This window comes from Magnolia sinica, chromosome 13, assembly GCF_029962835.1.
Source record: "Magnolia sinica isolate HGM2019 chromosome 13, MsV1, whole genome shotgun sequence".
In the NCBI taxonomy this organism is placed as follows: domain Eukaryota; kingdom Viridiplantae; phylum Streptophyta; class Magnoliopsida; order Magnoliales; family Magnoliaceae; genus Magnolia; species Magnolia sinica.
The window spans coordinates 10,642,430-10,654,811 of record NC_080585.1 but is presented as its reverse complement, the minus strand read 5'-3'; the positions used below and the strand labels follow the sequence as shown (position 1 = coordinate 10,654,811).

At 42.1% G+C, this 12,382-nt stretch overlaps 1 protein-coding gene across 1 annotated transcript; it reads right to left on the bottom strand.

Moving 5' to 3' along the window:
* Positions 1 to 5,822: 5,822 nt before the first annotated feature.
* Positions 5,823 to 6,637, bottom strand: LOC131224039 (EPIDERMAL PATTERNING FACTOR-like protein 6). The gene is made up of 3 exons (XM_058219618.1): positions 6,375 to 6,637; positions 6,208 to 6,257; positions 5,823 to 6,130 (listed from the first exon to the last, which is right to left on the bottom strand). Exons 1-3 carry the CDS (start codon positions 6,475 to 6,477, stop codon positions 5,900 to 5,902), a joined length of 384 nt encoding a protein of 127 aa, XP_058075601.1. The 5' UTR covers positions 6,478 to 6,637; the 3' UTR covers positions 5,823 to 5,899.
* Positions 6,638 to 12,382: the final 5,745 nt, after the last annotated feature.

The window sequence follows — 12,382 nt, the reverse complement described above, 5'->3', positions numbered from 1 at the left end:
TTGGTGAGTTACTCATCTTACATTTGTGGCCCACATAAGGCTCAAAATTTTCTCTTTTTTATTGAAAGTATATATTTTAATGGGCTTATTACAATTATTCCATTAACTATCACAAACGCACACTAATTTTCAGATATTAGTGCTAATTTAATTAATTAAATATAAGTTAACATGTATATTAAAGAATTTTAATGCATTTCAATTAGTGACATTATACACAAAATTTGAATTTGAAGGGACACTCACAATTTACACCATTAACTGGAAAGCATATTTGTTACTCCCAATATTCGAATATTCCAACACTTATCATAAGCAGCCTTAAAGAGATAGTGTATCAACGTATTTCAAGGGACTTTAGCAAGCACCCAAAAATTATAGACTTAGCATGGGTTATATTAAATTAAATTGATTAAATTGTGGATCATTTAAGTAAAATTTTAAATTCAGATTAGTTTACCATTCCTTCCTGGACATTTTCTAAGGTATGACTACTAGATTTTTTTAATTTCATTTTTAGGCAGCCAAATAGAAACACAATCCGATCCTTCGATAAACAAGCGTAAGGTTTGGTTAATGGTATATCAAAACAGGGACCCACAATTTGGACTGACTCCAACGGTAGGGACCCCTCGAGTACCCGAATCAGTAAAAAGGTATGTGAGCCCATCATGGTATTGATATATGTGTTTTATCTATCCTTTCCATCCATTTTTCTAGGTAATTTTAAGGAAGAAGCAAAAAATAAGGTATATCCAAATATGTGGACCACACCGTAAGATACAGTGGTGATTGAAAGTCCATCATTAAAAACTTTTTTTAGCCACAAAAGTTTTAGATCAACTTATATTTGCATTTTCCCTTTGTCCATCTAGGTCACGTGTGACTTAATCAACAGGTTGATGATGGCAAATAAACATTACAGTGGACTTTAATAAATTTTTAATAGTTGATGATCAATCACTACTGTTACTTGTGGTGTGGTCCACCTGAGATTAATATTCGACTCATTTTTTAGGCTCATGTCCTAAAATGATTTGAAAATGCAAGCGGATGGCATGGATAAAATGCATATATCATGGTGGGACGCGGATTGGGTCGTGTACCACACACCAGCAATATATCTGGTGTATGTACGTGTCGTGAGAAGACAAGCTCAGATGCTCCTCGAGCTCCAGAGTTGTACGAACGGTTCAAACGAGATCAAAGTTACATGGCCCCCAAAATGATGTATTTATGATATCCACACCGTTCATCTATTTTTGAGATCATTTTAGAGAATAAACCTGAAAAATGAATCATATAAAAAGATCAAGCGGACCACACCACATATAGCAGCGAGATAATGATTTTTACCGTTAAAACATAGGTTGAGTAGCGAGACGCGCTACTGAAGTGACGTCACTGAGTTCTATGGGCCTCATGATGATGTATTCTTTGTATCCACTCCGTCCATCCAGCTGGAGAGATCATTTTAGGGAAATAGCCAAAGAATGAGTCTAATCCAAATCTCCGTTGGACCATATCACAGAAAAGAGTGCGGAGAGTGACGCCCACCCTTAAAAACTTCTAATGCCCCATAAAAGTTTTCGATCAAGCTTATACTTGCGTCTTACCTTCTTTTATGTCTTTGTTAACTTGTGAACAAATTGGATTACAAATAAACATCATGGTGAGCCTTAGGAAGGTTTCAACGGTGAGAATCACTCACCCCACTGTTTTCTGTGGTGGGTCTACTAAAGCTTTGTATCTGCCTCGCTCTTTGAATCATGCACTAAAATGATATCTCCAAATGAATGGACGGTGTGGATACAACACATACATCATAATGGCCCCACAGAACTGGGTGACGTCACTTCAGACCTGTCAGTGGCTAATCCACCTACTTTTCCAGCACCGTCCAGGGAAACGGATTGGCTACTCCCCCTGACACCAGCCCCGGAGCTGGTGGTCGGTGTGCTGTGGGCCCCACCATGATGTATGTGTTTCATCCATTCCGTTTATCCATTTTAAAATATCATTTTATGTCTTTATCCGGAAAATGAGAGGGATGTAAATCTCAAATGGATCACACCACAGGAAAAAATAAGTGATTGGATATCCGTCATTTAAATCCTCCTAAGGCCTGATGTAGTGTTTATTTGAAATCCAATCCGTTTATTAGGTCATAAAGACCCAGATGAAGGGGGAAAACAAAGATCAACTTAATTCAATAATTTTATGGCCCCCAAAAAGTTTTTAACGGTCGAAGTTCATTCAACACTGTTTCCTGTAATGTGGTCCACTTGAGATTGGGATATATCTCATTTTTTGTGTATTACCATAACTTGATCTAGAAAAATAGATAGACGGAATGGATGAAACACATACATCATGATGGGCCCACAGAGCACCGACCACCAGCTTCGGGGCTGGTGTCAGGGGGAGTAGCCAATCCGTTTCCAGCACCGTCCAGTACCAGATCGGTTTTCGAGGGGTCGCGACCGAAGCGGAGTCCAGTTTGGACGGTTTAGCTGGACTAACGTTTATCCCACGTATGCAAGTGATTTTTAAGTGCCCGAGTATCATCCGCCGCATCATCGAAAGTCTTCCTTCGAGACAGAGAAAAAGGAGAAGAACAGGGGGTGATGTTCCCAAGGCAACGCTTTGCATGCAGGTAGGGTACTGCCAAATCCAATAGGCCACAGCGTATCATCAAATCATTCAATCAGTTGCGTAATTCTAAACTCCAAAGCAGAGCCTGGACCCTGTGAAACCAAGGGCCGTTACTCATAAGAGAACACGTGTCAAAGATCTGAGCCATTCGTCAACCGGGTTGCACTGTGAAGATGCAACGTACCGAAAATCAGGTACCTGTAAACTTCGGTGGGCCCCAGATTTATGTTAAATTTGCAGAGTTGGACTTATATTTTCGTACCGCCTGTTTTTTCGTACCAATTTGACCGGCCTGATCGGAAGCAGACGGTCTGACGACACTGCCACCACGGACGTACGTGGTGACCGGACGTGGCTGGATGAAAGCATGACTGAAAGGGAGGCGGATTGCGTCCTAACCGCCGGTCTCTAGCCACATCTCTCTCTCTCTGTCCAACAGAGAAAAGGGTCACATCTCTCTCTCTCTGTCCACGGCCGCTCAATAGATGATCAGATCATTAGGTGGGGCCACACGTCAACAAAGTAAAGGAACATTGACGAACGGTCCAAAATAGAGGCATGAATCTTGTCCATTAGATGATCAGATCTGCCTGATTTCTGAAACATGGGATTTACAGGATGCGGTCGTCTGATGAGCGGCTCCTATGTTGCACATACGTGCCTTGATTACACTTGTGTGGCCCATGCACTACCATTTCTCCGGTGGAGTAGGTATGCAGGGGAGCGGATTAGGTCTTACCTGGGTAACACATTACCCTCACCGTGGGGCCCAACTCGCTGGTGTGTCCTATGTCTACTCCGTCCATCCGTTTTTCCAAACCACTTTAGAATCAGATACAAATCTCAGGTGGACCACACCACAGGAAACAGAGGTGATTGAACGGATACCATAAAAAACTGCCCAAGGCCCACCGTAAGCATATTCATAATGTTTATTTTCCATCCAACCCGTTGATGAGGTCAACCAGACATTGATGAGCTTGATCCAAAACTTGTGGCCTACAAAAAATTTTTAATCGTCATTCACCATTTTTTTTCCATTGGTGTGGTCCACCGGGGGTTAACGTATAAACTGAGCTAAGAAAACGAATGGAAGGAGTGGCTATACAACATATTCGTAAAGGTGGGCCCCACACGGTAAGGGTACAACACCTAATCCGCTACCTGTCTGCAGACCCACGAGTGCCTTTTCACGCATCCGCACATGCGGATGTGTCACATGTGCTGGATATCCGAACCGTGTGTTGGGTGGATCACCACCGTTTTCATCCATTTTTCTATATCATTTTCTTGTATGATTTCAAATATGAGGTAGCTCCAATTATCGAGTGGACCACACCAGAGGATATAGTGGCGATTGAATGCCTATCATTAAAATTTTCCTAGGGCCGCTATAATTTTTATTTTATATCCAGTATGCTGATTACATCACACCTATCTGAATGAAAGGAAAACAAAAATATCAGATTGATTTAGAACTTTCATGGTCTCGAATAGTGAGAGTTCAATCACCACGGTTTCATACGGGGTGGTCCACTTGAGTATTCAATACATCTGATTTTTGGGTATATGCTATAAAATGGTCTAGAAAGAAAATAAAAATGGATGAACGGTGTACATAGAAGAAATACAACATAGCGGGATCACAGAGCTTTTTCAAGCGCTGACCAGTAGTGACGTGGATACAAGAGGGGTCACTACGGCAGATCTCCTTGGACCGTCCATTCTTGTCTTAAATGTACCGGAAATCTTCAAATATGTGCAAGACCATGTGCTAGAATGGCACGTGTTGAAGTGCGCGTGGAGGGATGCTGGTGCGGCTAGATGTTCCCTTTTCTCCGTAGTGTCACAGCATTCGATTTTTTGATGACCGATGCTGACATGAGCACCTCCGTACTCCACATCCACTACTAGAAGAAACTTACCCGAATCGAAGCTGGGCCCGATAATCACCACCACATCTGGAAAGTTTGCGGATTGGGTAGTACCGCCACCGGGACTGGCGACCGAAAGTGGATTGTCTGGTGTACCACACACCACCGACCTGTCTGGCGTGTTGATGTCACCAAATTCTACGAGTCCATCATCGGGTATTTGTTATATCCAAACTGTACGTCTAGAGATTAAGGCAAATTAAAGTGAATGGCGTTTTTAAAAGGAGACGGAATTGAACCTATATCATTGAAATCCTTACATAGTCACATAGGTTTTGGATCGGTATAATATCTAGGGTATGTTTGGTCAGTAGAATTGAATGATATTAAATTTTATTAAATGAGATTAACATCATTATTGGATAATGATTGCCCTTGGGATTAAATTTTTGCAATGGATTAAGCAAAATTATGTTTGGTCGACTATGAAATTGTAAACAATGGACCAAATTACACATATATAACTAAAATATCATTTGTAAACATTGTATATGGGTGGACAGCATAGATAAGAGCATGTATCAATGTGGGGCTACATGTATAGTGGATTTCAAAATCTACAAAAATCCTGCATGAGACTCCATGCAATTATATGGGACTAAATGTAATTACATTCCAAATAATCCCACTTTTTCCATGATCTGAAATTGCACCAGACCGAATACAATTCTATCCAACCTAATCCTACCTGATACCTTACATAAAATACCCAGTGCCAAACTCCCCCTTATTTCTACTCTTCATCCGCGTCTTTCTAACCTTGTGAATAAATCGGATGGAAAATTCGTGAATAAATCAGATGGAAAATAAATTTTACGATGGGCCGTACGAATATTTTAACGGTGAGGATTATTGTCCCACTGCTACTTGTGTTATGGTCGACTTGAGTTTTGGATATGACTCATTTTGTGGAATCATACTCTAAAATGATCTCGTCAGATGAATAAACGGTGTGAAGATAATAAATACATCACTGTGGGCCCATGTAACTTTGATCTCCCTTGAACCGTTAGTACAACTCAGGAGCTCGAGGAAGACCAGTCGGGTCAGTGGTGTGCGGTACACCAGCCGATCCGCTTCCAGGAGGAAAGCAAAACACAAGCATCTGGCTTATCCAAAACTTCCATGAGCCGTCGGAAAGTTTGAATGGTAGCTACTCAATCCCCACTATTTATTGTGGCGTGGCTACTTGAGTTTTGAGTTTTGAGTTTTGAGTAGTTTTACACGATGAGAGATGATAATGATTATATATAAAGATATGAAAATGGTAGGAACAGCTCAATCTCTGTTTATGTATTTATACAAGATAATCAAGGATTGAAGAAAGAGGAACCACACTTGCATTTCCAGCCCTCAGGCTCGTAGTTGGCATAGTGAAGTGTTACATGATCAGTGGTTGTAGGCACTTGTATGGCTTCACATGGATTACACTCCCCACATTTATGATCACAGCTTGGTGGTCTTGATCCCAGCTTGCTCATCACTTTCTTTGCTTCTTCTTCCACCCTTGCAACTCTCCCTTCCATCTTCTTCCCATCCACCTTCACAAATTCCACATCCAAACATAATATAACAAAACAAAAGAAAAACCCAAATCAAAATAAACTCACAAGGGTACCTGTTTTGTTGATTTCCATCCTTGCTCAGAAGCGAGTAGAGCACCATGGCCTATGACAAAAAACCAAAAAGGTCATTTGTACTTAAGAGGGTCCTTGTTTTACTAAAAGAAGACATATAAAAAAAAGTAGTTATATGAAAAAAGTGAGGAAATGAAGTAAGACTGACCTGGAGAAACAAGGGTAGAAGGCCCGCTTGTTGCAGGAACCAAGCTCATTACTAGGAAAATGGTGATTAGAAATGACCAACTCCTACTCTGCTCTGCCCACATGATGATGGTCCGATGATGATGGCGAGAGAGAGACAGATACAGAGAGAGATGGGGTTGCTAGAATCACTTCATAAGAAATGATTGTCCCTATATATAAATATCATAATAAGGTTTCAAGATGCAGCAGCCCTAGATGGGGTTCGCTTCCTCTCTCTCTCTCTCTCTCTCTCTCTCTCTCTCTCTGTGGATGGGTGTTTCTTCTTTCTTTTCATGGTTAAAGACCCGAGGCTGTCTACAACTACTTTAACATAAGCTTATTCTACAATTTTTTGTGCGGACCCTACCTTGATGTGTGCCTAACATCCACTCCTTCAATCATACGCACCCCCTCATGTTCTTCCTGGGTACAAAAAATCAAACAGACCCAAAACAAATTCTGGCCACACCATGTAAAATCATGACAAAAGCCTACGAAGTAATGTAGTCTGGCCCACCTGAGTTTTAGAATTGTCTGATTTTTGGCTTGCAAATTCATCCTGGTGAAGCGCATCTTATGAATGGATCGGATGGCCTTTAAAAAAGAATGGTAGGCCCCACACACAATCTTAAAAGGCTTATAGTGTGGGATCTCCTCTTCCCAACTGTAGCCTGTGGTGAACGTGAAGAGGCTCAACTTCTGAACGGAGTGGATGTGGGCCCTAATTTCAGAGTGGGGCCCACACACAAAATGGTAGAATAAGCTTATTCCACTGTAGTTGCAGGGGTACCAGCCTGGAAACGGATTGGCTACTCCCCCTGACACCAGCCCCGGAGCTGATGGTCGGTGCTCTGTGGGCCCACCATAATGTACGTGTTTCATCCATTCCGTCCATCTATTTTTCTAGATCAATTTATGGTAATGCACAAAAAATGAGGTATATATCATTCTCAAGTGGACCACATTACAGGAAACAGTGTTGAATTAACTTCGAACGTTAAAAACTTTTTGGGGCCATAAAAGTATTGGATCAAGTTGATCTTTGTTTTCTCCCTTCATCTGGGTCTTTATGACCTAATCAACAGATTGGATGTCAAATAAATGCGATGTCAAATAAACAGTACAACGGGCCATAAAAGTATCGGATCAAGTTGATCTTTGTCAACAGATTGGATGTCAAATAAACAGTACAGCGGGCCTTAGGAGGATTTAAATGATGGATATCCAATCACTATTGTTTTCCTATGGTGTGATCCATTTGAGATATATTTCCTCTCATTTTTAAGATAAAGACATAAAATGATATTTAAAAATGGATGAACGGAATGGATGAAACACGCACATCATGTTGGAGCCCACAGAGCACCGACCACCAGCTCCGGGGCTGGTCTAAGGGGGAGTAGCCAATCCGTTTCCGTACCAGCCTCTCAATACCTCACCAAATGCCTGTCTTTGACAAGTGACTTGAAAACGACCATCTCCCCGATCCAAATGCTAGTAGGCTAGCAGCTACGCGCACTAGCTCGTACGAACCGATGAACACATGTGTAAGATCGGAGCCGCTCCCTAGGGGACTCGGTCACCACTGGATTACCAGGAAAATTGCTTGTGTGTGAGCCCAACATTGTGTGTTATCTTTCATCATAGCCGTTGATCAGGTGTAACTCAACCGGATGAAGTGAACATATCAAACACATGCCAAACTGGTTGAAGTCGAAGGTTTTAGGAGCAATTTTACATAGGTACTGTTTGTCTTGGAACTTAGAGATTATATTTTGTGTGTACGGTTTAAATAAAGGTTCTCACCTGATGAACGGAGTGGATTTGAATATATAATATGATGGGCACAAAGAGCTTGGGTGTTTTATGCAGCCGAGTAAAACGGGTCGTAGGACGGTTCCGGTTCGGAGAGGAGCGGATTAGGTGAGACCCCGGATCCGCCGAGGTGGGTGGGACCTCTTAATGTGGGGCTCGTAGTGATGTATGTACCTTAAATCCACACCGTCCAAACATTTTGAAAGCTCATCTTAGGTCATGATCGTAAAAACAAAGCTGTTTATGGACCACACCAAAGGAAACAGTATTGATTGAATCCTCACAGACTGGGTCCCACACACCTGGATGGATCTGGGTCTCACCTAATCCGATCCTGGTTGGGAGGAGGCTAGATAGAGGCGTGGGGTTGAAGAAGGTCCTTGACCCCAGAAAAACGGGTACTTATTTTTGGTCTTTGAAACCTACGCCACCTATTCTTCTGCTGAGAATTTCAGAGATATCTTTTTGAACTCTCTCGACTGTCGTGCCCCACCTCACCGATACTGTATTCGTATCAGTCAAAGTCGGCCCGAAGAACACGATTTGAAAATGATGAACAAGGCTCCACGCGATGATCAAAACCGTTCATTCAAAAAGCCCCACAATTCAGACGGACCATATGTCAAGTCTCACTAATAAGGATCTCATGTTAATGCAATGATAGGTTGGACAGAAAACAGCTTATGTTAGGTTATTACTCCTATTATGAATTCACAGAGGTGATAAGCATGAGTTGTACACTGGCATGATTGAGCCCAGCCAGCACGAACTCGACCCGGCTTAGCTCAATCCTAGAGCCTGATTAGCCGACTCGTCTCGGCCCAGTCAGCAGCTTGACCAACTTGAGTGAGTCCAAGTCCAATAAGCTTGATCTTTTGAGCTGAGTTTAAATTCGAGCCAACAAGCCGATTCAAGTTTATATTTTAAGGTTTTTAATATATATAATATAATATAATATTTTATATATTATATAATTTATTTAAATATTTATATTAAGTGAACCTAATCCGTGTTGAATTGAGTCAAGTTCCGAGCTTAGTCGAGTCAAACTTGGTCTAGCTTGTACTTAGAGGTGTACACGAACCTAGCTAGCTCGGTAAGCTCGCTCGGCTCGACTCAACTCGAAAAAGCTCGATTCAACTCGGTTTGAAGCTGAGTTGGAGCCGAGTCAAGTTGATTTTTTGAGCTCGAAAAAAATTATGAATCAAGTTCGAGCTTGCCCGAGCTTGACTCAACTCGAATCAAACCCCAACTCAAATTGAACCAATTCGGTGACACGGTTACTTTGATATTGATGTTGGCCGCCAAGTGTCTGATGAAATGACTCAAAGAAGTATGGTTGGTGGCAAGAAAGGCATGTATATGAAACTAATACCATTTTTTTATTTTTTTTTTATGTTGCTCAAAAGGTGTTTGATAAAATACCCGTTAAACTATTGCTACTGTCTCAAATATAGTGAGATTTTGAAGGTGCAGTCAAGGTGTTTGTGAAAATGTTGCAATGGCAAATCTGGCTCGTTCTTGGTTCGAACTCAGCTCAAACTAGCTCGAGCTGCTGACCGAACCAAGCCGAGCTAGCCAATCAAGCTCGAGGACTGAGCCGAGCCGAGTTCGAGCTGAGGCCAGCTAGTGGCCAAGCCTGAGTTGAGCTGAGGCCAGCTCAAATTGGTTCAACTCGACGTACACCCCTAGTCAGTAGCCAATCCGCCCTCGGAATGGACAATAACTCTAGTAATAAGAACATGTTATGTGTTGCACTAGCGTGTCGCAAAAGTTGAAAAGGCCTCTTGAGAATGTAATATTCACGCCTCAAACTCAGAAACTGGGCTCACAAAATTTTCGACCGTCAAATCCAGTGCCGACAGCCTCCATAGTACCCCACTCTTGGCTCTCAACGTCTATACGCCAGATTCCGATCCTGGAATCCTACAAGGAGGATTTTTCAACGTACTTTTATCTCGTAACAAGCATAACAACAAGTTTACCTAAATCACAAAGGCAACATCATCATCACATATCCACTAATATAAACATTTAAATACATGCTGAAAGGGAACTACATATATCAAAATCAAAGCTTCAAAAGTCAGCTACATGCTCTAAGCTCCACGCTGCTGCAATCTAACGCCACCTACACGCATCTATAGTGCATATGCTTATAGAAAGCTTAGAGGGTGGTGAAAGTGTGTGCGCAAGACAAGTGTCAAGTACACAAATACAACACCATAATCATAAAATGTCGAAAATTCTGACAAGATCATGAATCATACGATATCAAAGTAAGCGGAAACATACTGGTAAGTCCATGAGTCATATAATACCAGAGTACGCAATTCGAATCATAATGAGCCAAATATCATATACTACGGATGTAAATCCTGCTAAGTTCGTCTAGGTCATATAAGTGCAGAAACGTAGCAACTCAAAATATCATATGTCGCTGATGTAATACAATATGCGATGTGAATGAAATGACCAAGTTGGATATGAAGTCGAGATGATAGTACGTAGTATCGTAGACTACAAGGTCCACCACAAGGGACTTCTATCCAAACCAGTCTCGTACCTAAATTTGGATAGTCATAGTCAATGTGGTAAACTCCTGATCTCGGGTTAGTCGTGCGCCCCAACCAAAATTCTAGTCATTGCGAAGATACACGTAACAAATAGTTGCGCACCACCAGCCCAAGTGGATAGTGAATGAATGAATGAATAGGTATACAACTCATACTCAATAAGTTTATATATCAGTACCGTACATCTCTGGGATCATCACCAGGGTCTAGTACACTCCAAACCAGATTGTCGCCCCATCGTGCGCAACTAGGTGAGTGGAAGAGACCTAACTATCCGCCTAGCCAATAGTCAACCAATACCTACCAGACACATCGATAGCGGACCCATTTATGAGCTGATCAAACTCAGCCTAGTTTTATCCATTACGAATCGGGCGGATAAGGCCAGACCCCCTCTCAACCGACCATGACACAATGGGAGACATGGCCTACTGGTATTCGACACTCTGGCGCTCATGTATTTACTTGGTCTAGACGTTAGGGCATCTCATGGACATGGAGGTTTAGGGACTTTCACCCATAGACATCCAAAGTGCCCAGATGCTCGAACCAAACATTTTTGGTGTCTCATCTAGTCATCCACGACATGTTTGTGGAGGTTAAGGCCTTGATGTCGTTAGGGCATACAGTAATCACAACACACAATGCCAAATGCATGAGTCATACAATCCAGTCATACATCATTCCTACGCATACCGTGCGCTTATGTGAGACAGTCTCCGCCTATCAGGAAGTCTCATAACAACCTGCCCAATGACACATGCAATGGTCAACCACAACTCATAACAAACATGTAAATGATGCGTATGGGCATGTACCATGATGTTATGCTGTCACATACTCATAATCAGTATCGATAACCGGCACCGATAATCGGCATCGATAATCAGCATCGACCTTGATAATCAGCATCGGCTTCAATAATCGGCCTCGACAATCGACCTCGACAATCAGAATTGGCCTCGACAATCAAAATCGGCTTCGTCAATCGGAATTAGCCTCGACAATCGACTTAGACAATCGGAATCGGTCTCACCAACCGACCTCGACAATCGGAATTGGCCTCGACAATCGGAATTAGCCTTGACAATCGACCTCAACAATCGAAATGCCCTTTGAAGGTGTTGAGGGTCAAATATTGCATATCAGACCCCAATTATTGCCTAGATTTACGAACTTAGTATTGTTTAATGGTCAATTTAATCGTGTTTGTGATGCAGGTTGTATTTACGAGTTTGGATTGAAACAGGGTACTAAAAGTATGGATTTAACACTCAGAATTCACCAAGGCAAGGGATGGACCCCAGGGGACCAAGATCGATGAATTTACACGCCAGAGATCCGAGAAAATCAAGAAACTGGAGCTTAAGTGGCCCAAAAGACGTCCAAAATGCAAGATCACAGGGTTCCCACCATTCGTTCAGCTCGAAACTTCATACATGGCCTGAGGACCATAAATTAACCGTACACGTTGAATTTCATCTGTTCAATCCTTGTGGAAGTGTCCCAACGGACAGATCAGCCCTAAAATCTTGATTTGGGGGCCCGCCTGATAGCTGGATATGCCTCAATTTTCGTCTCAACCCCTTAAATTAAA